Consider the following 27,483-nt stretch of genomic DNA (forward strand, 5'->3'; position numbering starts at 1 on the left):
CCTCTGCCCCATTGGCTGTCCTGAAGCAACAGCACTGCCCCATTGGCTGCCCCACAGCAATGGTCCTGACCCATTGGCTGCCCCACAGTGACCCACCTGCCCCATTGGCTGTCCTGAAGCAACAGCACTGCCCCATTGGCTGCCCCACAGCAATGGTCCTGACCCATTGGCTGCCCCGCAGTGACCCACCTGCCCCATTGGGTCTTTGGCTGCCCCACTCCAGTGGCTGCCCCACCACAACTGCCCCACTCCATTGGTCATTGGCTGCCCCTTCCTCATTGGCTGCCTTGTCATTGGCTGCCCCTCAGTGGCCACCCCTCCCATCCCTGCCCTCTCCATTGGCTGTCCCTCCTCACTGCCTGCCCTGCCCACCCCTCCCATTGGCTGCCAGTTGCCCTCCCCGGCACTGGGTCATGCCAGTGGTGCCGTGCCATGGCGGTGCCGTGCCGTGGCGGTGCCGTGCCATTAGCACTGAGTTGTGCCAGGGCTGTACGGTGCCTGTGGTGCCGTGCCAGCGCCACACCGGCGTTGTAGCAGTGCCGTGCCACGATGGCTGTGCCATACCAGTGCCGTGTCATGGAAGTGCTGTGTCATTCCCCGTGCAATACTGTGCTGGTCTTGGTGCCATGCCGGTGCTGAGCCATGCCATGCTCCGTGCGGGTGGGCCATGCATGCTGTTGCCGTGCCGTGGCGTGCCGTGCTGGCGGGTGCCTGATGGCGCCGGGTGCCCGCAGGTGCGTGCACGGGCTGTGCCTGCCCCTCGACGCCCTCTCCTACAGCTGCCAGTGCCGCGAGGGCTACCAGGGCGCCCTCTGCAACCAGCCCGCCGAGCCGCCCGACCCCTGCCGCCGCCAGCCCTGCGTCCACGGCCACTGCCGCCTCACCCCGGGCGGCCAGCCCACCTGTGAGTGCCACAGCGGCTACGCCGGAGCCCTCTGCGACCAAGGTAGGCACCAGGGAGGTGGATGCCCGGGGCCGGCAGCCTCACGCTGGGACACTGGGCTGAGCATCGCTGTCCTGCAGAGCTGGAGTGCCACGGGGAGCCGGTGCGGGACTACCACCAGGTGCAGCGGGGCTACGCCATCTGCCAGACAACGCGGCCAGTGGCCTGGGTGGAGTGCCGGGGGGCCTGCGGTGGCCCCAGCACCGGCTGCTGCACCGGGCTGCGGCTCCGGCGCAGGAAATACGCCTTCGAGTGCAGCAATGGCGCGACCTTCGTGGAGGAGGTGGAGAAGCCCAGCAAGTGCGGCTGCAGCCAGTGCCTGTGAGCGGCCACTGGCCCCGGAGAGCCGGGGGACCAGCAGGGAGCCCCCGCCGGAGCCAAGGACCTCGCTTTGCCCTGCAGCCGTGGCACTGCAGTCTGGGAGCTCCTGAACTGCAGCTGCATCGGAGGAGCCCGGCAGAGGGTAGAGCTGTTGCATCTAGAGGGTTGGGAAAAAAAAAAAAAGAAAAAAAAAAAACCCCACAAACAAAGCAAATGTGTAGATAGAGAATTTTTTAAGAACTGGAGCTACACAGCTGTGTGGATACGGGGCAGGTGCTCTGCCTAGCTGCTCCCTGTCTGCTCCCTGCGGCACTCTGCCTTCCCCCAGCGCAGCCCGCAGCCACGGCGGGCAGCGCCTGTGTCCCCCGCGTGTCCCCTCCCCGGCAGCCCTGTCCCGTCCGTCCAGCCGGGTGAGCAGGGGCATTTTCCATCACCGGGGGCTGGAGCAGAGGGGCCTCACACAGCAGAGCCTCATGGGCTGTGGCAAGCCGGGGCTGGCAGAGGGCTGCGTGGTGCAGCCGGCAACCCGTGGTCCCGGCGAGCCCGGAGCCCAGCTCCCCATCCTCTCCTCCGCCAGCCCTGGCCTCCCTGCTGAGGACCTGCCATTGCCCCGATGGCAACTGCAGCGAGCAGCTCCCCGGTGCCGTGGCTGGGGTGCTGGAGCTCAGAGCGCCCCAAATAATGTCACCAGCTCCATGGCCGCAGCCTGACCCGCTGGTGGCACCCCCGGGCTGTGCTTGCCAGCCGGGCTCTGAGACGGGGCACGGCTCCAGCCCGTTATGGTGGTGTCAGGGCCGTGCTGGGTGGAGCAGGACCAGGGTGGTCCCAAGCACACTGAGTGGGTCACAGGCAGTGGGGTGCAGACATCCGTGGGGGGTCCCAGCACCAGCCCTGCCCCGTGCCGTGCCGTGGGGGCCAGCACTGTGGTGTTAATGCGGAGGGAGTCCCAAATGCCCCTGGCCCAGCCAGGCGGCTCTGCTCAGAGGTGGGAGACACGTGGGGAAGCATGGGAGCCCCTTTCCTCCAGGCTCAGCCCTGGGGGGGCTCTGCGGCTGGGCAGAGGTGCCCCGTGTCCTGCTGGCCCAGCCAGCCGGGGCAGGAGGCTGCTGAGACAGCTGGGGTGCGGGTCTGCTGTGCCCATCACCGGGGCTTCAGCCTTGTGCGTGCCGGGACCGGTTGAAGAGGCTGAAGATGCCCAAGCCTGCAAGCCTGGGGCTGACACTGCTGCCAAGGCAGGTCCCACCAGCAACTGGACTTGGGTGCCGGTGCCCGGGCAGCACCTCTCCAAAGCCCGCGGTGCCGGGGGACGCGCTGGGCTGGCGTGGGAGCAGGGCAGTGCCGCTGCTGGTGCAGCACGGGGAGCCTGTGCCGGGGTACCGCACGCACCCAACCTCCGCAGCAGCTTCGCTTCTACGCCCATGGGGACCAAGGATGGTGGGGGCCTGACCTGGGACACCGCATGCAGCTGGACAGTGTGTCACCGCGTCACCCGGCTGAACAAACTCATCCCAGGGCTGCAGCCCCAGGTCCCTCCATTGCACCACTCCAGCACATCGGCTTCAGGTCTGCACCACCGGCTGCGGCTGGGCTCCGGGCATCTCCGCCAGGTGCAGCTAGCTCCGTGGGTGCCGTCACCATCCCTGCTCACCACCGGCATCCAGAACGTTCCCATCACCACAGGGACGTGTTTCTGCCACGAACGCCCTCTCCACCGGAGCCCGCTCTGCCCCACAGAGGAGCCGGGACGCGTCTCATTTTGCCCGTGGCCTGGCCAGGGCTTGGTTGTGTTGTGTTTCTGTTCTTGCTGTAAGCTAACCGCTAAAGTATCTCTTTATACAGAATACTTACAGATTCTAATATATATTTGTATTTCATTTTGTTATAGTATTTTTATATGTTCGGGGTCAACAAATGATGTTTTCTTTTTTGTTTACAGATGCTACTGGGCAGGAAAATGACGGTGGCTTTGTTTGGCCCGTGGGGTTTGTGTGTGTCACTGTTGAAGACGCTGGTTTGTACTAGGCTGGCGAGGGAGGCACTGAGCATCCTTCCGCTGGCAGAGGCTGTATTGTTTTAGGAGATGTTTGGTATTGTCTATGTTGTCTTCCATGTGAACATGACATTAATTCATTCAGAGGCTTGGCCTCTTCTTTCCTGGAGGGGAGAAGGGGGCAGCTGGTGCTCAGGAGCTGCTGGGCGTACGAGGAGGTGGCACAGGCTGGGGAGAGCTGGTCCTGCCATGGGTGATGATTTGCTGCTCCTGGAGCAGCCCTGGCCACCTCCTCTGGCCAGAGCATCTCCCGCATGGCGCAGGGACATACAGCCCTGGGCTGAGGGCTCATTGCTGGGGAGAGCCGGGGTTATCCGTTCAGCGCCTTGCAAAAGGAGCCATCACTGCCTGGTTGTGCGTGAGAAGCCGGAGGGCCTGGTGCCTGCTGCGGGGATGGAGTGGCTGCGGGGGAAACCGGTAACTCTTTGGGGATGGGGAGAGGGGACCTGGGCAGCAGTCCCCGGGAGCACCGAGGGGTTGCACTCTTTGTGCCACAAACACAAATCTGCCGCAGAAAGCAGCACGGCCAGCTCAAACATTGGCGTGGGAGCACTCACATCCCACCCGGGCATTTATATCCCCCCCCAGAGGGGCTGGGGTGTCCCATCCAGAGGGTGCCAGCTTGCTGCCCCCCCCGTGCACCCACTCACCTTTGCCCCAGTTATCACACCACACAAACATTGATATCAAAGAAACGTTTAATAAGCTGCAATAAAATACGGACCTTTAGAAAGCTCAGAGGGTGAATATCGACAACGGAGGAAGAAAAGAAAACAAGGTGGTGGGAATCCTTGAGGAGTTCAGATCTGAGTGAGGGACCTTTTACCTGGAACAAGAACACAACTTCTTCCATAGGCTAGGATGAAATAAAAGACAGGAGCACAGAGTTCACAAAATGTCAACATTTAGAGAGTCGATACATAGTCCAAGTTCAAATGACCCAGCTCTTATAGCTATACATATTGATTTAAAGCAACTTAATATAATTTTATTTTCTTTTTTTTTTTTATATACACTTTCAAAGGTTCGTCAGGTGAGGTATGTAAACATTATCTAATGGAAACCCCTCTCCACATTTCCAACCGAGAATTCACAGCAGACAGTTCATTTTCCCAACTCACGACGCGGTACTTCCCACTCCCCAGAGCAACCGGGAATGCCGTCCCAAGCCACGGCTCTCCCAGGCGCAGTTACCGGCTCCCGTGTCCCACCGCTGGTCTGTACAGTTCACATTGCTTAGGCTCAAACATACAGTACCGGACAGGAGGACTTTTCAGCTCAGTGTCTAAAATTCATATAGAAACAAACAGAAACAGAACTCTCCCAGGGAAGCAGACATGGATGAAGGAAAAGCATTTGCCATCAAGGTGGAGATAATATTTAAACATTGAGCGTCTTAAGACAAAAATTACTGGGTTGTTTTTGCCTTTTTTTTCCTTTTCTTTCTTTTTTTTTTTTTTTTTTTTTTAACACACCTGTTCCAAAGGCAAAGGAAGCATGGGGCTGGCGAGGGGGTCCTGCAGGGACAGGACCTGGCAGCACTCCCCGCTCCACCCTCCAAAGTCAGGGACCCATCACCATAAAAGCAGCAATGATCCTGCTGTCGCTGCCCCACACAGAGCCGGGCTGGCGGGGACGCAGCCAGCAAACACTTTCAGGCAAAAAAGGGTTAAAAAAAAAAAAAAGAAAATAATAAAAATCCAAATCCACTTCAGAAAAAACAACCAAATGACCTCGAACCCCCTAGAAGGAGAATAAAAATTGCAGAACAGCAAGCAAATAAGCAAACCACCTTCTGGAGCCGGCACTGGGATTGTAACGGCGACAGCGGCGCGCTCCCATGGGTCACCCATAACCGCAGGATGCGCAGGAGCCCCAAAGGCAGCTGCTCGCTGCAGTAATTTGCTAGCAGGAGTTTGCTATCGGTAACTACCTACCCTACCCCGGCCATTTTGGGGGGGTTCCTGGGGGTGCCGGCAGCCCCCCACCTCCCGCATCCCTGGGGATGCCTCCTTGGGCATCCCCAGGCCAAGAGACCCCCCCTCCCATCCCGTGCTGGACCGACCCGCGCCGGGAGCGGGGTTATTCCCACCCAGCCCTGAGCCCCGACAGCCCCTGCCATCGAAGCAGACATTATTACTACAAATCTTATTGCTTGCAGTGCCCCCCACCCCGGGGAACAGCCATCCCGGCCAGCCACAGGAGCTCACCGCCCCCCCCGGGACCGTGGCCATCGACCAGGTCTGACATCATCAAAATGAGATGAAGAGGAAGAGTTAATGCTTCAACTTCGATGTGACATAAAAAAACCTAAACCAAACACCACCACCCCCCACCCCACCCCATCCCGTCCCGTCCCGTCCTGTCCCGTCCCCCCACGCAATAGCCAGCCCTTTGGTTGCGGCACGCAGGGCGATACAGCCCCACCAGCCGACACACCAGTCAGAACAAGAACCTGTGGAAAGCCCATGAAATAAATATTTAAAAAAACTATTTACAATATTAGATCTGTGAGCATGAAGTGAGAGAAAAATGCTTTTTCCTGCCCCATAAAAGCTTAAAAAGTAGGTTAGCATCCTGTCGCCTAGCACAACACTATCTTACATGGCACCTACACATAATATATATTCACATTTCATTTTAAAATTAGGTACTCTTACAAACAGACTTAGAAAACATTGGCTAGCAATGCAGCCCAAGGGACTGCCCAGCCTCCGGACCCACGCAGCGAACGCCGGCCGGCTGCATCCCAGCTCCTCCGGCTGTCCCCAAGCGTGCCCTGAATCGAAACCGCCAGCTGCCCCCCGCCACCCTTTGAGGAGGGGGTGGAAGTGCTCGTGAAAGAGAGGGCTCGTCTGCGGGGAGGGGAGGAGGAAGGATGGGGACCGTGGTTTCTGCTAAGCCTAGGGGTGAGCTTAATACAAACAAGAACTCCTGAGAACATCTTAGAACAGATGGATTCATTTCACAACCACCAAGCTAAAGGATGGGCCGAACGGATGCTATGACACACGGGGAGGGGACGCGCGCGATGCGGGGACATCATAGCCTCGTGGTTTGCTCAAAAAACCTACCGCTACAGGAAAAGCTGCAGTGGCGTTCCCTGGCAGGGCAGCCTACCCCTGCCTCGCTCCTGGGCCGTCCAGGCGTACAGCCCGAGGATGCGGACCCGAGGATGCCTTGGCTGGGGCTCAGCCCTCTTTCCCCGGCATGACCACTGGCAGCGGAAAGGCGAGAGCCCGAGCCGGACGGCAGCACGCACCTCCCTGCTGCCCAGGCACTGCCCACGCCTGCGGGAGGCTGGGAACCACGGCTTTCCCAGTCACCTTCGACTGGGAATGCAGTTGTAGGGCTGAAAGAATACGAGCTGGAGAGAGAACCTGTCCATCAGTTAAAGTAGGGCAGCAGTACATCTGTGTCCTTCTGAGATTGCGTCTCTGTTTCCCGGGAGGTTACTAGAGGCTGGCAGAGCTTTCGGAAACACCGGCATTTCCAGAGGTGCCATGCGAGCGGCTGGGACATGACCGGGGCTGCAGCTTTGCTCATCCTCACGCCGGCAAAAAGCGGCTCGGGCAGCCTGCCAGCCTGCTCAGTCCAGCACCACGCAGCTCCCCCCGGCATGGGGGGACGGGGATGTGGAAAGCAGCAGGGACGAGCTCATCCCACTCTCCCAGCTCACGGAGGATGACCAGCAACACGGTGGAAAGTTTGCTGAAAGCGTCAGCGCCGGCTAAACAGCTCTTTGGAGAAGGTTTGCTGCAAATGCATCTCACTGACGTGTTGGCAGTCGAACACAGAAACACCACTGCACACAGCAAACACGAGCAAAAAAGGACCTCATTAGTGATGAATATAAACACGTGCACACCTTGGATATACTGCACACACCCCATCAGCAGAGAAATCCACTCCAGGGCTAGCATTGCTAGACAGTACCCCAACAGCTACAGATAGAAGGAGCCATCCTGGGCTCAAACTGCTCTTGATGCAGCCCTCAACCCCTCAACAGATAAATTTTGACTCTGAGCTTGGCAAACCCAGCCCCTCCCAGAGTTTAGGTAAGATGGTGAGTTCCTGACTATGCAAAGTGTGAAGACCTGGAGATGCCGATGACAAGAGGAGAGGAAAAAGTAATCACGCAAATGAGAGAGGGGGGCTGGCAGCAGAGGGACAGCAAGGACATCTATGGAGGTGCTGAGCTAAGGAGATGCAGCTCCTGCTACATAGACCAGGGAGCTGGGATGGAGACTAGTTTCAAGACTAGGATGAGAAAGTGGCCAGCAAGGAAATCCAAAGTAACAGGAAGAGGAGAAGTCTGTTTTGTGGGACACAGCACTTGTGCTGAACTTGGGGCTGAGGACGCAGAGCAGGGAGCTGCGGGGTGCCCAGAGGAGGAGGAGCGCAATGAGGCTGCGGAGCTGAGGATGGCACTGTGGTAGTGCCAGTGGGCAGCTCTGCACCCTAGCAAACAGAAATGCACTCGATGCCGTGTGGAATAAGGTGATAAATCGTGTTGCTTATTTCTTTCCATTCATTAAGATCATCTGCGGCTCCCTGTGCATCCCTTGCGTTGCATAGAAGCTGCATTTATTGGAAACAGGCTGCTCTAAAGCAGGCCGTGCCTCAGCGGCGCACCACCGCTGCCTCGCTGCAGAACGAAGAGAAACGAGTAGTGCATGTCCCAAGTCATTAACAAAGAGCAACAGGCTATACATATGGTATTACCTCTACTTATTTTTTTATCTCCTGTGCACTGTTATAGCTGAAACGTGACTGCATGGAGAGAGAAAACCAGGAAGTCAATTGGGAAGAGAGCAATGCAACATGATGACTGATCGGGGCAAAAAGAAAAGGAGAAAAAAAATTCAAACATCTGAGCATTGATAAAGAATATGGAGCTACCCAGGCAATGCCACCCTGCCAGGCAGTCACCTCACATGCAGAGCCTTTAATTTGCTAGCGAATTAAATTGAAATTTAATTTTCTAGGAAATTACAGCATTCCTCCTTCCTGCCCCAAAATAAAGCACTCACAAAAGCAAGTGTGAAGCACATTAAAAGCAGGCCTTGTAGTCAGCAAGACCTAGAAGCTACTACTGGTGTCAAGCGGAGAACATACACAGAAGAGGCAGAGGGGCCAAAGACGGCATCTCCCGGAGCAGTGACAGCAAGGAAAGGAGCCCTGCAAGGAGCTGGGGGTTTCCTCAGAGCAGAAAGCCTTAATGCTTTTGTAGGGATGACGACCACCCCTGGCCTACCTCACCCCTGGGGCACCCTCCTCTGGGGTAACCCAAAGGATTGCACAAATCTGTAATTTGGAGAATTTGTACTAAAGCACCAATATTCCCACCTCGAGGTGGGCTGGAGAGGTCATGCCCCAAGTGCTTGCTGCAGTAATTCAGCCACAGGCAATGGCTTCACCCTACCTATCCCTTGGCAAACAAGCCTGCTCTCCATAAAAACTACCCTTGCAAGTTAGACCCACCACCCAGCGCAGCAGCTGCGGGAGAAAATGCTCCTGCCAGCTCCTCACAAACAGCACGATGTAGAGAAGAATCACTCCAGTTTTCCTCAAAATTGTAATTTTTAAATAAGGGGGAGTTGTTGGGAGGAAAGGAGGAGGCAGAGAGCAGAGCAGCTCTGAGCAGGGTTTATATGCCCAGCCGGGGAGAGCCCTGCAGAGGCTGCGGCGCCAGGGACCGGGCCCAAGGACAGTGGAGCAGGGAGCCAGGGGGGTCCCTGCTGAGAAGACCCCAGACCATCTCACCCCCCAGGACAGCCCGGCTTGGCACATCCTGCAAACCTGATGCTCCCTGTCCCTGCAGATGCCTGAGGTGCTGCTCTGCCGTCTGCCCACCTGAGCCAGGCGCCCACGAGGGACATGTAGAACATGCCTGGCCTGGGCTGGGGCAATTGTATTTAAAAATGGTTTTCTTTGAAAAAAACCTCAGAATTATTTGCTTTCTCTTAATTCATTTTCTGAAGACAAGAATAACAATCCACAGCCCAGCCCAGAACCCTCTTTTCAGCCCCATCCTGACACAAAACACACCCTCTACCTTTCCTCATAAAAGGGAGCAGAAATTCAGATTTACACCTATGAGGCACAGCCCAGCTCCCATTAAAAGTCAGTAGGATCTTTGCACAGATTTCATGAGTATTACTCTTTGCACGGGACGTGCTGGATCTAACGTGGGAAAGCCAGGACTTGCTGAACGCCCCTGGCATGCCCCAGGGATGGACAGAGCTGCTGGTTGAAGGCAATCGGAGCCTGGGACAAGCTGCAGGTGCTTTGGGCCTCGGGCCACATTGCCTGCACACTGCCCAGCATGGCCAAGCCCACCTCGCTCCCTCCTGGAGCCCTGCGACTCCCTGCCTTTGGCACGGGAAATCTCCATCCAACCAGGCCGAAACACGGCAATACAACAGAAGACTACAGACCGAGACTGGAAGTTCAAAGGGGTGGGAGGAATACGGTTTTCCTTTCAGCATCTGATTTCTCCACCCAACAGGTCCTGGCCATTCCTCTCCAGAGCTGACGCCTGGCAAGGACACTGCCGGGAAGCTCGGTGCGCTGATCCCACTGCCGCCTAAGCCAAGCAGCGCACGCCGAACTGGGACAGACGCTCAGATGCTGCTCCGCTCCCGCACCAGTGTGACGCCTGCCATCTCCCAGCCTTGCCGAGCTCAAGCCAGCTGGTGCTGGTGAAGCCCCAGGGCGCAGGAAGGCAGCCGGGAGGCTGTAGCAGCAGCACCCCATCTAGAAAGACTCTCTCCGCTTGCTTTGTCGAGGTTTTTGTCCTAATGAGGTTCCCACTCCCAGAAGCACAGAAGATGGAGAACCCGACAGCCTCCGTTTACCAGCAGCTAAAAGATGAAAGAGAGCAAGAGAGAGGGAAAGCCCCGAGGAGCGCTCGGCGCGTGGTGCCCAGCACGGCTCTGCACGCGCAGCCCGGCGCGGGCGCTTCAGGAGCCATGGTGAAGGATGGGGAAAGGGGGGTTTGCTGCAGGGGAGCGGCGCGAGGAGCGGAGGTAAGAGGGGTGCTTGCACGCACGCCCGGCCCAGGGGAAGGAGGGGAAATCCCGAGCCCGTGTGCCTGCGGAGAGGCTGCCCCAGGCGGAGGGAAGAGGAGGGCCGTACGTACGGATGGAGAAGCAAGAGGGAAAGACAACCTGTGAGAAAGGTACAGATCAGTCATTTAACTGCCATCAGTGCCCTCCTGCCTCACACCTCTCCTGAAACGCTTTTAAATCTTTTCTGATGGAATGTTTGACATATTTAATGCATGCAGTAAAAATTAAAGTAATAGATAACTTCATATTAATCTGTACAGGGACTGACAGGCTAGATTTAATCACTTCCTAGCTGTTCAGAGAGTTAACTTATTCTAGCATGATTCAAAGGAAAGGTAAAGGATTTTTTTTTTTTTTTTTAAATCAGCCATTTCATAGTAAGAGAAAAGTGTGCCGCAGCCTCGTGTGCATTGGCGCTGGGGGAAGGGAATACCTGCAAGAGAGCCAGAGGTGCCCTGCGAAGGGCGTGCGAATCTCAAACGCCTGGTTTCATCCTCTATACTAAACGGGTACAACGAAAGATTTAAAGATGATTATCTGCTTTCCACCTCCAGTCCCTGGGCTTTGGGATCCGGGGTTCAGTGCCACCTTGTGAAAAGCAATTCCCATTCCCGTTGCGGCCGAGCCCGCTCTAGCCTCTGGCCCCTGGGCAGGAGTCTCTCGAACGCGTGGCCTGCCCTGGAGCCTTGCTCTGAGCAGGGACAAGGAGCTGAGCAAGGACCAGCAAGTGGCTGTTAAAGGTCAGGCAACCCCAGAGCCCATATGGTGCCCTCTTGGGCATTGCTGCTTTCTGCATGGGAGGAGACTTGCATCTGGATTCCTGCAAACAAACTTTGTGCAGCAACGTGAAAGTGAAGCCGTGGCGATGCAATGGCTGAGCAGGGTCCTTTCCCTGAGCGCAGACCGCAGCAGTCCCTTCTCAGCCGCTGAGCATTCCTGCCCGGCCAAGCCAGCACAGCCATGCGCTCTGTGCACTTCTAACAGGTTTTTCTCAGAGGTGCTAGGCACCGTGACCCTGTTCTGCCACTGCAGACCCCCAGCTGGCTTTTAAAAGTGCTGCAGACGCTTGCAGAGGAGCCCTGCAAAGGTGTCGTGGCAGGACAGGGCAGAGGCTTGGCCACTTTCAGACTCCACAGCACCAGACACAGGCAAGGACAAACCAACCGCACCTTGCTAGTAAAAGGATGAAATGCAAATTACAGTAAAAAATAAACTCAAGTCAGTCCCTTCTCTCAACCCTATTCCAACTGCAAATCCTGGCTTAGGAGGGCGCTAGGCAAGACGTGCACAAGAGCACAGGGCGAGGGCCAGGTCTCCCCTGCTGCAGAGCACCAACATCCGAAAGAGCTCGAGCCCATAAAAAGGGAGAGATTCAACCTTCAGCGAAGCACTGCGGAAACTGCTTTGCCGTCAGAGACTACAGAAATCACCATGAGCGCAGCAAAATGGGAGAAGGTCTGTCCAAAAGCAGGGCACAGTAGGACCGATTCACCCCTGAAGGCAGCAAGAAATAAAGACAGATACAGCCCAGCACACCCGCCCGGCAGCAGTGGATGCGGCAGCCTGGTACCCAGAGCCTCCGCAGCATCTCCTCTGCTGCCTCCGCTGGAGCGGGACCTCCCCACCCCACAGGCTGTGCAATGGGGGGCGAGGCTGCCATCAGCAGTACACACACCAGTAGCGAATTAATACTTTTATGCAGGTAACAGTATGGGACACCAGCAGCTGCTACTAACGAACCGACAAAGGACAGATTCGCCTTTCTCTCCCTCAGTGATGGGAAATGGTTTTGGTTTTGCTTTAAATGTCGCTAAGAAGACAGACAGAAGGAGGACTCTGAAGGAAAGGGAAATGTTTGTGTGCACCCAAAGGCTGCCGAAAGCTACTTCATGTGCACGAAGGTGGTTTTCTTTCTGCTACAGTACAAGTGCTTGTGCCTCAAGTATAAAACGCAAGCCTCCAAATCACACAGACGAGCTTCTTATTTTTATTTTTAAAGTGATAAATAAGGCACTGTACTTTTAACTAAAACTGCCTGGTTCCAAGTTTAAAAAAAAACCCAAGGAACGTTCAAACTGCAGAAACTTCCTTCTGAACAGCAGAGCCAGACAGGCCGACCTCTTCTCTGTCCGAGACACATCTGCCAATGCCTAAAATCACGGGCGTTATCCTTTAACTGCGGATTTTTAAAGGCTTGCTACAGCTTATAAAAGCAGCTTTAGTTAATGCATGGTAAAGGGTTACTACTATACATCAGTTTTGTACATGGCTACCGGTTCTTCGCTATTTCGGATCCAGTCGCGAGCGCTTGCTGTGCGAACAGTCCACTTTTGCCCTCAGCTTCCTCTTGCCCTGTGACCCGCTGCTCTCCTGCATCTTCTTCATGGACCTCGTCAGGGTCTTCCCACCATTGGGCTTCTTGTTGGCCAGCTTCTGCGACCGCGTGGAGGACTCCCCCAGGGGCTTCTGCTTTGGGGACTTGGCCAGCTCCTCATGGCCGGGGGGCAGCACGGCCCGTCTGCTCGTGTTCTCCTTGCCCTTCCGCAAGGAGAGCCGCACCTTCTCCAGCTGCCTTTTCGGGGCTCTCTTCTCTTTCAAAGACATTTTTCTGGCCAGCTTATTGCTCCTCTCCATGGCAGCCTGCTTTCGGGTGGCAGGAGCTTTCGTGCTGACCTCCGAATGCTTTATTTTACTGGCCTTCTTGGCAGGCAGCTTGTCCTTGGTGGAGGAGCCAGACCGCTCCTGGGTGCTCCCGCTCTCCTTCAGCGTCCTCTTCTTCCTGCTGAGCTGGAGATCAGCTTTGGGCAAGGGGTCCTCCTGGGACCTGCTCTTCCCCTTCCGCCCCTTCCCCGCCCCATCCACTGATGGAGATTTAGCAGGAAAGGCGTCTGCTTTGATCTGCAAGGCCAACTTTGGAGACATCAGTGGGTTGATGCACACGCTTTTCCGGCTCTGCTTGCTCTCCAGGGACGGGTGGTCCCCCGGGCCATCGCTCTTCTTCTCTGCCTTCACCATGCGGTGCTGGGCTCGCAGCTTGCCCCGCAGGTTAGAGTACTTGCGCAGGATCCTGGTGCTGGCCTGCGTGGGCAAGCTGGGGGCAGGCTGGACGGTTTTGTCTTCGCTCAGGTCCTCGGCGCTGGCATCGGTGGGAGACGGCTGGCTGGGAGCAGTGGCTTCTTCAGCCTCCACTTTATCGGCGTTCTCCCGAATTTTGGCCCAAAGCTTTTGGTTCTTCAGGTTATTCCGAGCCGGGGTAGTGGCGGCGAACTTCTTGAGGTGTTTTTTCAAACGTTCAGCTTGCAGTGAGCTGGGATAGAGACTGGAAGAGGAATATTTCTGCATGGGGACTTTGATGGGGGGGATCTCCCCTGGGAGACGGGTGTTGAGTTTCTTCACGATCACTAGAGACCTGGTTTCAGTCGTCTCCAGAAACCACTGGCAGATGTCGGACAGCTTAAAGGCCTTCATAAACAGCATCTGGACAGGAGAAAGCTTCTGCACTTCCAGCGAGCCTCTACTTTTCCGTGTCCTTTTCTTGCTTTTCCAAATCTCTTTCAGTTTGTCGGCTTTGTTCTTTACCTTGGGGGTTGGCTGCACCTCCTTCTCCAGCTGAATCCAGCCCTTCTGAACTTTCATGTACTGGGCGTTGAACTCGGCAATGAGTTCCTGGTTCTCCTCTTCAGCACACCACTCCATGAACTTTGGTTTGCTGTCAGCCATGTCTATGTCCTCCAACGCCAGGGAGTCGTCATTCCCTGAACTGCATTCGTCCCTCGGTTTGGGGGTCGCTTGCGTAGACTCCTTCCCTGGTGTGCTCTTTTTTGCAGTGTCCACGGATGTGGGTGCGTGTCTTAAGTTATAAAACTGCAGGGCGACCTTTTTATGCTTCGCAGTCTTTGCTGGAAGATGCTTGCTTCCACCTCTGCTGCTGGGACATGGAGGTGAATTGGCCACCAGCTCGTAGCTCTCCAGCTTGCCCGTGTCCGTGGCACCATTGGAGCTCTCCTCGTCCTTTGCGCTGGCATCATCTGGTTTCACATCCACTTGCTCGGCATCATTTGCAGGCATGCTGCTCTCTGGAGGGAGGAGAATGCTTTGCTTCTCAGAATCAGCCTGGACGCTGATTTCCAGCATCTCATCTGGTTGACTTTGACTGCCGTTAGCAGGGGGGTCGTCTTTAGAGGAATTTTCTCCCTCTGCCGCAGTCTCTTTTGCTAAGCTTTTATAGGTTTGTCTGGTAGTGACACCATTCTCCTCGCCTAGTCGCTGCTCAGCAATGCTCTCTGGAGCCTGGCCGGTGCCTGGCTCCTCGCTGGTTTTGAGCAGCGCATTGGGGAAGCAGTCGTTTGGCAAGTGCATGGATGCTGCCCCATCCAGGTGCACTTCCCTCTTGAATCGCTTAGCGCCAGAGCTCTTGGAGAGTTTGATCTGAAGGCAAGGAAGCTGCACAGAACTGGAAGAACCAGAGTCCTCAGCACTGCCCTCGGCGGGTGACTGGGATTGCTGGCTTCGGAGACGCCGGTCTGATGCCACAAGCACCCTCCTGCCTTTCTTTCGCTTCTTGTCTAGACTGTCTTTGGAAGAGACACAGTCTTTCTTCGCAGTGTCCGAGCCGTCGGGTTCAGGCGGCATTTCCCCTTCAATGGGCTCTTTTTCACCTGCTGGGCTGTTATTCAGCACTGCCTCCCCTTCCGAGATTTCGGGGAGGGCTGTGCTGGCCGGCACAGCCTCCTCTTGCTCAAGGGAGCCGTCACCCGCCATGCCTGATAATTTGGGTTCTGGTTCAGCATCGATGCTTTTGTTCACATCCACACACTGCAAGGTGGCAGGGGGCTCTGGGGGGCTCCCCCCATCCACAATGGCAGGGGGCTCATCAGGAGCCTGCTGGCCTGGAGAGTGTGGGGAGGGCTCTGCCGGACGCAGCCCGCAGGGCTCCGTGTCTCCCGCACCTGGAAGCTGGGCAGGATCCCTGGCACCATCATGGGCCGGGAGTGCTGTGTCCGCAGCGGCGGAGGGCTGCAAGAGGGACTTTGGCTCCGGGCTGGGGGGGAGGTCCGGATCAGTTTGTACATCAGAGCCTGGGCAACCTTTCTCCTCGCCGGGTGCTTCTGAGATGGGAAGAGCAGCAAAATCGGCAGCCTGCCCGCCGCCACTGCCATCCGCGAGGGAGCCCAGGCTGCTGACAGCCTCCCAGGGGACAGTGCCTCCCGCTCTTGTCCCCCCTCCTTCGGCGGGAGGGGAGCCGGGGGGCGGCGAGCCGGCCGAGCCTTCCTCTTTCTGGGGGCTGGGTGGAGCAGAGAGGGAGAAGAAGGGCACGGCCATGGCAGCTTCCCTCGACCGCAGTGCCCGGGTATCCCGGGGCTGCACAGAGCTCGGTTCAGCTCTCTCTTTCGTTTCTCGGCTGGTTGGTGCCCCTTTAGCCAGGAGCCTCAGGGAAACCCTCTTCTCTCCTTCCCGTCCTGCCCCTGCAGACCCCCCCACCGAGAGCACCAGGGGTGGCTTAGCGCTTACGAGGGTCTCTGTTCGCAGCGCCGGGCTGCTCCCCCTCTCCTCCGCCCGGGAGCTCTTAACCAGCGTGCGGACAGTCGGGAGCTCGCAGCACTCCCCGTTGAAATAGTACCCCCGCGTGCTCTTCCTCGCCGTCTTGCGGGACGACACCGACCGCTGGCTCTCAAAATGGCACTCGGTGATGGGCTGGCTGATGTAGACCACATCGCACTGGTTGTCGTAGTCATTGATCCTCAGCCCCGACGCCTTCTTGCTCTTCCGAGTGGATCTGAGGGAGGTTGCCTTGGCGCGGGGGTGCCCGCCGGGGGTCCGGTGGGCGGCTGGTGCGGCGCCGGCAGGCAGCCAGCCCTCTTTGGACTTGTCGAGCAGGCCCTTGTCGGCCAGGTGCAGGTGGCAGCCTGCCTTGCCCTTGGCCATGGCGTGCAGGTGGTTTTCTTGCTTTGGTCTCACATCTTGTTCTTTTGCGTCTAAGTCCTGGTGCAAAGATGCTTTCGAGCTGCATTGCAAAGTGTTCTCTTTGTCGGCCCTGCGAGGGGGTGTCGCCGCAAAGCCGGGATCCCAGGACTCTTCCGGCAGAGCTCTGAAAGAGTTCTTTTGGGACCCCAGACAGCTGTCTAAGCTGTCCTCGCTGCCGTTCACATTTGCCATTTTGACCGAGATATAACCTTCCACGAGAGTCTTACCTGCTAGCTGCTCTTTATTGTCCTCACACTTTCTGACACCGGCTTCTTGCTCGTGTCCAGCAGCTTGCTGCCCTTCCAGGCTCTTTGCAGCATGATGGAAATTCAAAGAGGAAGAGTTCAACGTGCTGAGGTATCCTTGGGTGGAGCTATCCTTTGGACTAGCAGAACGAAGCCTGGTGTTGGGGAGCTCAGAGAAGTCCCTTCTCAAAGCAGGGCTGGAGCTCTCTGCTCTGTCCAGAGACTTGAGCTCCACTGGCTGCTTCGGGGCTTGTCCTGTAACATGCAGGGGGCCATCAGTCCCCGACTGTCCTGGGTCCAAGGAAGAAGGGGGCTTTGATTCAGTACAAGTAGCACCCTTATCCTGATTTTCAGTGCTTCGCTGGCTACAACCAGAGCCACAAGTAGAGGCCTCCATGCTCTCGGATTCAGACAACTGCTGGCCTTCAGAGTCTGGTTGTACTTCAGTGTATATGTCGTTTAGCACACGAATGAATTGCTTCTGGTGATGTGTACACAGTCTGACCATAAACTTTTCCAGTGGAGACTTCGGCTGATTGTTAGAGTCTATTGCTATTGTCTCTGCTGCATCCTCACTAGAGAGACAAAGAGAGAAGCAATCAGTAACATGTCCCAGGGAATAAAAGTTTATGCTGCAAAACTGGAATAACCCTTCTCCTCCCACTCAGGCATATCTCTTGCCTGACCTCCAGGTGAGATCAAGCCTCCTGTTGTCATGGGGCTGGCAGGTATCCCTTCAGTCCCCAGCATGCACACTTAGTATGCATACTGCTGGCAGGACACAGACTGCACTTTTGTTTGTCTCCCACTGCCACAGCACCCATAATTACACTTCTGCCTAGGACATCCTGGTGTGTAGGCACCATGTGACATGTTCAAAGCAAACCTAAATTTCCCAGTGAGAATCAGATTTAGTATCCGAACGGTGCCCGGTGTAGAAGGTCCAGCACTTCTGGGACCCACCAGGGCGACTGCACACCTCTGCACGCTCGATCTGCACAGCCAGGCTGGGTGGGAGCGGAGCAGCGTCCCAGCTAGGCAGCCAGATGCCAGAAGTCTTGAACTACTGTAAGTCTTCAAATTCTGCTTATGTCTTGGTGGCAGAAGATGGGTCTAGGGCAAACTGAGCAGATCTGAGCCTCCTCTGTAATTGCTGCAGAAATTTTGGCGACCTCCCAGCCTGCAGGATGTGCAGGCAGCAACGCACCCTTGCATGGTGTGGTGCCTTGCCATTTGCACTGACCCTTGATTTACTGCCATTTAATAAAGTGGGTCTGCAGCTGATGGGCTGACTGTCAACGTGCAGCGGTCGCTCAGAAAGGTGTGCTTCTACAGCACAGGGTCATTGCCACTAGCTAGCTCTCAAACCAAGGCGATTATGATTTACCTGCTTGGCAGAGGCAATTAATTAGGACTTATCGGTGGAGAGGTTCAGGGGTAATTACCCAGTGTTTGCATGAACTTGTTTGTTAGATGTGCAACGCCAGGTGCTGTTATGGAGACCGTATCTGCTCCCAACGGCAGCGCAGGCGATTCCCACCCAGTCCCTGCCACGCCGAGGGGGCTGCGCGCCTTGGCACCCACGCTGTTTGGCACAGGATCTTTGCCAGCAACGCCGGGTTGCTTTGCAGTAACAGTTGCACTTTGCACCTCCTGGCCTTGTACCAGAGGAGTGAAAGTCACTCCCCCCCCCACAGCCGTGCTCTCCACCCCCAGCATCGGATGCCGACCTCGCTCGCTCGGCTGGGTCAAGGGGGGCAACGCTTATCACAGGGTTCGGGGCCAGGGTGGGGAAAAGCAGCCTTATCTAGAGTGGGTCTTCCCTCCCCACGCTGCCAGGCGCAGGGCTCGACAGGCAGACAGGGAGGAAGAGCCCCAGGTCGGAGCAGCCATCAGCGGAGAGGAGGAGGACGGAAAGCCAGGGACCAGAGCCGGCCATGCTCAGTGTCAGCTGGCGTGCCCGAGCCAGCCCTGGGCAGCCCTCACCTGCTGCTTACTTACTGCTTGCTGGCTGCTTTCTTTGAACTGACAAGTGCTGGGGAGGCACCTCCAGCAACCCGCTTCCCCCAGGTCGTGGGGTCTGCTCCCAAACTTGGCAAAGGGCAGGGAAAGGCACCCAGGGGCTGCTTTGGGCTCCGGGCTGGCCAGGTGGCACCCAGTCTCCTCTTCACCCAGAAATGCTAGGCTGCAGCCAAGCCTGCCCTGAGCATCTGCTAGCCAGCCCTTTGCTTTCCAGTTTGCCCAAATTTTTAAGCATAACAAGGCTTCGCCTCTCAACCACGGCCATTCAGTTTCCTTTAAGGCTTCTTGGGCAAGGTTTTCCCAAAACCACCTGGAAAGGCTGAGCGAGCTTGGCTCACCAAATGTGCTCCAGCACCTCCAGAACATACTCCCGGGGTTAGCAATAAACAACGTACCTCGAGACTGCTTTACTACACCCGGGCGAGAAAAATGCCCTCCAGCAACCGTCTCGACTGGTTCTACCTGGCGCTGTGATGACTTTCAATTTGCAATGCCTGGGATTAGTTTAAATAAAAATGCTCAGGTACAACCTGGCCCCTCTCCAGAGCCCTGCATGGGAAGGGTTATGTCAGCCAGGATCTCTTACGCAGCCCAGCTCCTCCCCTTGCCCTGCTGAATAACAAAGGGGATAAAAAACCTTTTGCCCCCCGCCCCTTGCAAGAGGAGGGCTTGGAGCTGGGGGCTTTGCGAAGAGGCAGAGCTCAGCACGACTTTTTTTCCACCTTTGCAAAGAGGGCGGTTGCTTTCCTCTTACCTGCTCGCAAGCCCAGCTCCTAAGAGCGGCAGCCATCTTCCCCCAGCGAGCCTGAATTTATAAGGGTGGCAGCAGAGGTGTGGCCCTGCACCGGCCCACCCCACCGCCACGCTCCCCAGGCAGCCTTGGGAAGCGGTTTCGGTGGCAAACCAGCCAACTCCCTCCTTGCCGGGGCACCTTCGGGTGCTACACCCAAATGGCTGCGAAGGAAGAGCCCATGGCATAGGCGAAGTGGTTGCTTGGGGGGGTGGCGAGGAAGAAAAGATGAGATACTGGCTGGGAGGTAGACTGCGGGTCTGCGTACGGAGCCCCTAGTTTGGGAGAAGGGACCAAAGAGGCCGGGCATGGTCCTTCCTCGCCTTGCAGTAGCGATGCCGAACGCAGCCGGTCGCAGGTCACGCCTGCTTTGCACAGGCATGTGGGGCTGGAAAAGACCCACGTCCTGCTCGTATGGCAAAGGGGACCTGGGCTCCCTGGTCCTAAAGGCTCCAGGTGGCGTTTCTGCCTTGCCTTCACCTAGTTTCTTCCTCTGAAGTGTGACTGAGGCCATAGTGCTCATTTGCCCCACTGTACTCCAAGGAGTCAATCTCAGATATATACAGCTTGTCAAGCTGTAAATTTAAAAAACAGAGATAAATATATTATTCCTGCTTGATAAAGGAAATAAATCCATTCAGCCTCAACGCCCTTTGTCCTTAGAAGACCCATTTCACGCTCAGCGACACAGTTCACCTGCTTCTTGCAGGCGCATTGCATTCAGCATCCTCTGCTTTCACATCACTTTGGCTCAAAGATAGGCTGCAACTTCTTGCCTTAGGCTCATCTGCTCCTTTCTCAGCCCAGTCCCAGTTTGGGTGCTGCAGGCAGTATCCCGTTTTTCTCAGTTTCAAAGGATAACCTTCAGGCAGAGCTCTCCCCACCACCTGCAGCCAGGCTCTGAGCACAGCTGGATCCCACCTCGGTCCTTCCTCTCCCCGTCCCCCTGAGGCACCGAGCCTCAGCCTGTGCCTCTCCATCCCCAGATCTCCCAGACACAGCTCTGTGCTGCCTGGGACCTGATAATCCGTGCGCCTCGGTAGCTGCTCAGCGTTTCCCACCATTCCTGTCTGTTCTGGCTATTACTACTAAATAAAACAAGCCCACGGCCATCCTCTTGCCTGGCAGCTGATGGACGCAGGATTGCCCGCATCCTCGCTACTTAAGGCAGTTTTGGAGAAGAGCTTGTTTCATGCTCAGGTGTAATAGAAGAGTTTATTTCAAGTGCCCCACGGCTTCAGGCAGGGTTGCTTACGGACTGTGTAAACCGTTGCAGAGAAACTATTTATTTACGTGGCTTATCAGAGAGGAGAGGAGAGGTGAACTGATTGCAGAGCTGAAGTGCCTTCCCGGGGGAAGGTGCCAGCTACTAACAGGTTCCTCAGCCCTGCTGGTAAAGGCGCAGCGGGAGTTGAAGACCGACTGGCAAATGCAGAGGATGGGAATTGGGAACGTGGTTTTAAACAGGAGGAAAAATTGTTCTCGGGAGGCAGATACCCCTGTCTCTGAAGAGCCTGCCTTTCGGGAGGCACAGGCCAGCCCAGCAGAAGCTGCTGGGCTCAGCAGACAAGTGAGGGAGCCCAGGGCTGCCCGTACCGTCTGCAGCCTTCCCCTCGGCGCCTGTGCTCACCCCTTCCCACGGGGCTTGGTCTGAGGCTCTCTTAGCTTTGGGTGTGCATGAGGAATGTGTCATCTCTCTCAAGGGCTGGAGAAGCCACAAGCCTACTGCAGCTCCGTGGCCGGGAGGGGTGACTTACTGGGGACCCTCTATCCCTATAGCCAAGCTGCAAGCACAGTCACAAACCCGTAGGGGGTACCCAGAAGGCTTCACTGCGATGGGAAAGACAACCCACCTGCCAGTGAGCTTTCCTGCAGAGCCTGGGAGATGGCAGGTCTGCCCTGTCTGGCCGCCAGCCTTGACGGCTGCCGACACACGGCTGCGGCTGCTGGGGGCTCCTGCGCCGCAACGCCCCGCTTCCAGCCCCGCTGCACGTGTCGCCCCGTGCCAGCAGAAGACACCCCGGCAAATCCTATCACCTGAGCCCCTCTCTGTCTCCTGTCCCTTCTAGCTTTCCCAGGGCAGCCCTGTTCTCTCCTCCTTCTCCGCCTGCCGCAGAAGGTGTCAGAGGCATCAAGGGGCAGGAGCTGTCAGAGACACAAATGGAGCTGTTGCTACGCAACCCTGGCGGTGCAGCAATTAACGCTGGGGAAAACGTGCTGTGCTCTAAAGCTATTTGCATAGCTGCGTGCTGCAATACATTTGTTTGCATTGTGCCTCTACTGTTTAGTGGAGTTTGAAGTCAACCCTCCCCCAGCTCTTGCTGGGGGGGGACCCAGGGCTTCCAACAAAGGCCATGCGGTTGGGGATGATGGGGCCGGGGGAAGGCAGGGGTTTGTCTGTCTGTAACACCTATAGACTGCACAAGTATAGGATTTACAGTATGGGTGAGAAAGGACAAGTTATCTGGATTTCATCCTGTGCAACCCAAAGAGCTTTGCCCACCTTGCGGAGCCAGCTCCTGCTGTGCCCTGACCCTCTGGTGGGGTTGCCACATCTCCCCTTTTCTGGGTGCACCGGGGTGACACTGTGCTTGTTCTGCTTGTGAATGCCAGAAACAGAGTGTTACGGGCAGCCCAGCCTGCCTGCGACTCAATAATGTATTTTAGGGGGGAGCAAGGGGGAGAAGAAAGAGAGGGAGAAAGAAATCAACTGGTTCATACCAACCTACCTGGGACGCTGGTCTCCAAAAACCTGCTGATTGCCAACTGCAATCTTCTGGTTTGCCCACCCCAAGTTTCTCACTATTGAACATGAAGCCTGCGCCCTTTTTGGGTTTCTTTTTTTAGCCCTTGAACATCGGTTTGACTGATTATAAGTTTACAGGTATGTTTTGTACTTCAGAGGCACAAGAAGCAGCAGCAGAACAAAAGTTCAAGGCTAAGTGTTTCTGTTCCTTTCAGATCACTCTAAGCACCAGGATTATAGTTCTGTAAAAGAAACAAAACGTAGCTATAAACTTATAAAATCCAATTTAGTATTTTTATGGGGATGACCTCTCCCCTCCCTCTCCTGCTGCCACACAGCTAACTCCGTGCCAGTCGGTGGAGCACTGCCTTGCACCACCCAAAACCAGAGGTACCACTGGAGTACCCCACCAAGCCGAAGGGTGCCTTGGAAACCTGGCTAAAAGCAGAGATTTCAGAAATGTGTATGACTAAGAAGAAAGCCTAACTCGCGAGCGATGCTCTCCATCTGCTGAACTCAAAGCACTGACCTTGCCCACTTTGACACAAGGTCCAAGGCAGCGTGTCTCGCTGCCCTCGGGTGCCACCTCCAGCCCTGCTGGCTTCAGTCACTTCATTTATTTTTCAGGGTGAGTGGAAATGCCATTTGGAGGGATTGCAAAGGAGGAGCAGCCTCTTAAAAGGAGCTTGCTCACTGCTGGCAGTCAGGTGAGCTGACCCCATCCCCAGGGGCGTTGTGAATCCCATGTGCTAAATGCGTGCTTGTGGCTGTGGGTTGCCAAAGGTGGGCTCGCTTTCCCCAGTGCCGGGGGACTGCATGCAAAGCCACACGAGCGTCTCGCTCAGCGGAAGGGGAAAATGAGTTCTCTGCCAGCCCCTGTTCGGCTTGCTGGAGTGGCTGTGCAAAAGCAAACACTGGCGGGGAAAGGCACTGGACTGAGGCAGGAGGTGGCACCGTGTCTTTCAGCAGCAGCCCACAACAAGTCACCGCAGAGGACCCAGAGCCACAGTTACTGCCAGTTCTCTGCCAGAAATTATTATCCCAGGGCAGCAAAAGGCAACCCATGTTGCATCTTCCCTGCCCCATTTGACACACAGTATCATGCTCAAACCCATCTTCACTCATAGCTGCAGCAAAGACCTTGTGCTTTGAGAGGTGGAGGTGCGGGGACACGTTTTCTTCTGCTGGCTCCGCTCTGGGATGCAGCGATCCCTTGCAGGGGATGGGCAAAACAGCCATGTAAGCCGCTGCAGCAAGATTTTCTGGAGCTCATCTCTCAAAGCCCCAGTTAAAGGCTGACACTGGATGTACCCGTTTAAATGCCTGTATTTCAATCCTCAGAAATATGCCTGGCACCTAACACTCCCCACACAGATGAATGAGTCCCTTCACACCTCTGTGGGTGCTACAGTAATCCTCTCTTGCTGCACTGAAAAAAAACAGAAAAGCAGCACAGAAAGAGCTGAGGCTCCACACAACAGCTAGGAAGGAGAAAAAGCATTTTTCTTCTCTAAATTAAAAGCTGAACTTGTGTAAAGCACAGCCAAAATAACTACGGAAATATTGCTGCCGGGTTCTCAAGGCCCCTGAATTTACGCTGTCCTTGGTGACGCGCGTGGGGATGGATTGAGCTTGCGTTTCAACTGAAAAGCAGGAAGAAACAAGTTATAGATGGGTTTTGTTTGGTTGGGGTTTTTGTCAGCTGCATGTATTTGTCAAGGTATCCAGGTTGTACAATAAGCCAACTGACTGGATAAACAACAGACATCCATTACAGATTCAGACTTTTAACCCTTCAGAGTAGTGTCTTTTATTTGTTTATTTATTTTTAAAGTAGTTAAACATTAAAAATCACCTTCTCCCCACCTGTAGCCAAATAAAAATCAAACAAACCAAAGTTGGTTTTACATTTAAAAAAAAACAATAGCAACCTCAAGTAAGTTTATCTTTTTCATATTCCTGTCATAGCTTCCTCCACTCCCACCTTCCCCAAGTAACTAACTCAACTGTATTCTCTAGCAGTTTATCATCACTTGTGATACTTCTAATACAATATTTAATGACTAATTAAAAATCTTACCACTGAGCTATTGCTTTAAAACCAAGGGAAATTTATCATGTTGGAAACATTATTCTACATACTAGCTTTCAAAGCCTTTCCAGAATTGTCCTTGCTAATTTTTCTAATTATCAAGGACATCTGGGATCTTCCCTTTAAGGAAAAAAAAAAAAATTACCATGAGTGTTTCTCTCTGAGGCAATATTCAGCATCTTCCCTGAGCTAGGTGCTCCAAAAGAATAGATAGCACCAGAAGACCAGAATAGATAGAAAAACAGATAGCACCAGAAGACAGATAACAAAAGCATGCAGGGCAAAAAAAAAAAAGTTCTTACAATCTTTTTCACAGCTTTGCGTATGTTTTAAAAAAAGCAGCACCCAGTTAAGGCAAGGGAGAACGAACCACAGGGACCAGTCCTATGGAGTAGGGAGGGATGCCCTGAGTATCTTTAACAGTCCTGGTGTGAGTTGGGAACGCACGCTGGCTCTGGACCCGAGGTGAGGCAGGTGTATGGCCTCTTCCCACTCCCGAGCCCATCACTGTCAGCTCCCCGTCTGTCCTGCGGTAAACCAGGGACAAAGCTCGCCCTGCCCAGCCCTTGGGCACACACACGCAGGTCAGCTGGAGCCACTGCAATGGCAGAGGTTCAACAACAGGCGAACCCCCCACCGAAGGTGCACTCATCTGCAGTAAACTAAGGCTTGCGAGAGGGATATGCTGCGCTGTGATAAATCCCACCTTCCCCTCCTGCGCTGCACCTATACTGCAGGGCTGCACCTGTGGGGTGGAAGAAAACCCAAATGCATCGGATGCCCTCCCTGCAGACATTGCTGGTCCCAGCTCCAACACGCACATTGCCACGCACAGCCACTGTCTACTTCCAGAAGTCTTCAAGGATTTTAAAGTGCAAACATCCAGGATATTTTTTTTTTCCAACACGGATATGAAAAACCAAAGGTAGCAACTAGGTAGAACGCTCGCTAGGGCTAAAGACAGTCAGCACAACCCGGTCGCCAAAGCTTGGGAGGGGCCAGTGGAAGACATTTGGAGAGCAGAGGGTATCTTGGGTGTAATTAACAGACATTGGGGGATATGACCCCATTTCAGATAACCTGGAGATTCAGATAATTGGGCCTCAGATAATCAAGGCCATGCTTTTAATAGAAACAGTATCACAACTCCTAACGGCAGCGTTCCCCACGTGCCGATGCTATACCTCCTTGCACGAAAATGCCTAGTGAAATATGAATTAGCGGTTTGATAGGTGTCCATGTTCTCTGCCCACTGCCGGGCTGAGCAGCAAACCCTGTTTCTGATGCACCGCTTTGGCTGGCTGCTTGGGAAATAGGTTAAGGCAGAGAAGTGGATTGCAGCCCCGGATGCCTGGGGACGAGACTGTCTCAGAGCTGACGGGCTAGGTAAGCTCTATTTTGAAAGTGGGTTAATTTAACTGCCATTCAACTACCATTAAATGATGTAGGTTAATTTTATAGTCAGATAACTATTAAGAAACCAAAACATAAGGCAGGAAATGTCTCTATGCATGCCAGTGGGGACAGGTTTCCTCTGTGCTAATGTACACCCCTCCCCTTCAGCTCAAACCTCTCCATCCTTCCATTTCTGCACATCCCTCACATCATCTCTTTTTTTTTTTTAACCCTTGTCATTACACGCTGTTGTCCTTCCTCCCCCTCTTAAAAGAGTCTATTCTGCTCTCAAAAATTCACCTTGGCATCCCAGCCCGCAATTATTTTTCTCCTTTGTTTATACTGTGACAGATCTCAATACTAAAGGAAGACTAACAAATACAAACCTCATCCGACCACGGCTAATGCCCACTGAAAAAGGTCCCATCTCCCCCCACGCATCAAATATTTGTCCGGCTACACGGCAAACTGAGGCAGGGAACTACACCTTGCTTAGCATGCAACATGCCATCACCACTAATACACCCAGTTTTCTTTACGGTTATTTACCAGATTTAAAGCCTCCTCAATTTTGGCAGTTTACCCTTTATAACTGGATGCCGCACTTAAAATGTACTTTATCTCTGTGCAATTTTCCTTCCTGCAGCATAATGATAGGTATTGTTTGTTTCTTTATACTGAGGACAAAACCCATCAATTGCTGGTTTGCCATAAAGGGAAAAATAAAAGGAAAAAATTTATCAACAACAGCTTATGCCTGCAAAGGAACAGATCCTTTGGAAAAAGCCAAAGTGACTCATCACTCCTCACGGGCAGAGAGGAAGGAGCGAGCACCACAGCCAGGCAGAGCCCCCCGAGATGCCTTCACAGATTGCCTCCCTCTGACTTCTGCACCTCCCTGGTCCCACTGCTCCCACCAGCAGGAAAATTAGTCCCTAGCCTTCGCAGAGGAAACTGAAGCGATGATGACCCATTAGCACATGCTGCCCATCAAGCACTCACAGACCTCCTCTACCGCAAACGTTTTTTATCGTATTAACAGTAAGTGCACTATGCAAACCCTGAAAGCTCAGAGAAATGAACCCACGCTTAACCACGCAGTGGTAATGAGACCACAGCACTAACGGGATGTTGGCATTTTGACTGTGCTTTATATGACCACAGAAATACAGAATGGGACCATCCCCAGAAATCGCAGCAAAATCACCTCTGAAAAATCCTCCTCACAGTGACTTGTGCATTCAGACAGCGACACCAGAGCCCAAACCACGTACGCTGTGGGGATTTTTGACCCACAAAAGGCTGAGTGCCAGATTCCCTGTTGTCCCGCTGAGCCCTCACTACTCTTACTAATCTCGCAAGGAAAGTCTTTTCTTCTTTTTTTTTTTTTTCCACTCGGGAGCTATAAAAGAACAGATAAACCAGCCAAAACCCAAACCTCATCAACCTGCTCTTTGCCGGTGCTAAGCCACTACCTTTGTCACTTTGTGCTAGGTTACATTGATTTTAAGCTTTGTTACTAATTATTATTCCTAATTTAATAATAAGATCATTAAAGGAGCTGTAAGGTGTATTTATTTTAAATCCAGGGTTATGTTCTTTTTGCTGTTATCAATCAGCAATCCAGTCTACATTCAAACAAAAGTAGAGGCACCAACATAAGGACAGGTACAGGCAAGAAGGCTAGAATTAAAAAGCAGTCGAGCAGTCACCCTTACCATACACACTTGTGTCTGTCTATTACAGAAAAGCCAACACAGGTCCTGGAAGAGGAGCAAAAATCTACTTTTTTTCATGCATCAGCAGAAAAGCTCCCTGAGTTACAGCTAGGCAGACCTCTAG

The 27,483-nt window shown here is 54.5% G+C and overlaps 2 protein-coding genes across 9 annotated transcripts in view; one reads left to right on the forward strand and one right to left on the reverse strand.

Moving 5' to 3' along the window:
• The window catches only part of SLIT1 (slit guidance ligand 1), a 62,750-nt gene extending 61,354 nt beyond the window's left edge, over window positions 1–1,396 (forward strand). The window contains exons 36-37 of the mRNA XM_072869808.1: window positions 735–946; window positions 1,024–1,396. Coding sequence (XP_072725909.1) covers window positions 735–946; window positions 1,024–1,268 — 457 coding nt within the window. The 3' untranslated portion in view covers window positions 1,269–1,396. The remainder of the gene's footprint in view (window positions 1–734; window positions 947–1,023) is intronic.
• A 4,300-nt stretch (window positions 1,397–5,696) lies between these two features.
• Window positions 5,697–27,483, reverse strand: part of LCOR (ligand dependent nuclear receptor corepressor) — a 101,218-nt gene continuing 79,431 nt past the window's right edge. For 7 of the 8 annotated variants that reach the window (XM_072869256.1, XM_072869257.1, XM_072869255.1 and 4 more), the window contains one exon: window positions 5,697–17,171. In XM_072869256.1, the coding sequence (XP_072725357.1) occupies window positions 12,671–17,171 (4,501 nt within the window). In that variant the 3' untranslated portion in view covers window positions 5,697–12,670. Of the gene's footprint in view, window positions 17,172–22,137; window positions 22,304–27,483 lie in introns of those variants that run through there. The other variant, XM_072869263.1, reaches the window with a different exon arrangement.

Source organism: Ciconia boyciana, chromosome 8 (genome assembly GCF_034638445.1).
Source record: "Ciconia boyciana chromosome 8, ASM3463844v1, whole genome shotgun sequence".
In the NCBI taxonomy this organism is placed as follows: domain Eukaryota; kingdom Metazoa; phylum Chordata; class Aves; order Ciconiiformes; family Ciconiidae; genus Ciconia; species Ciconia boyciana.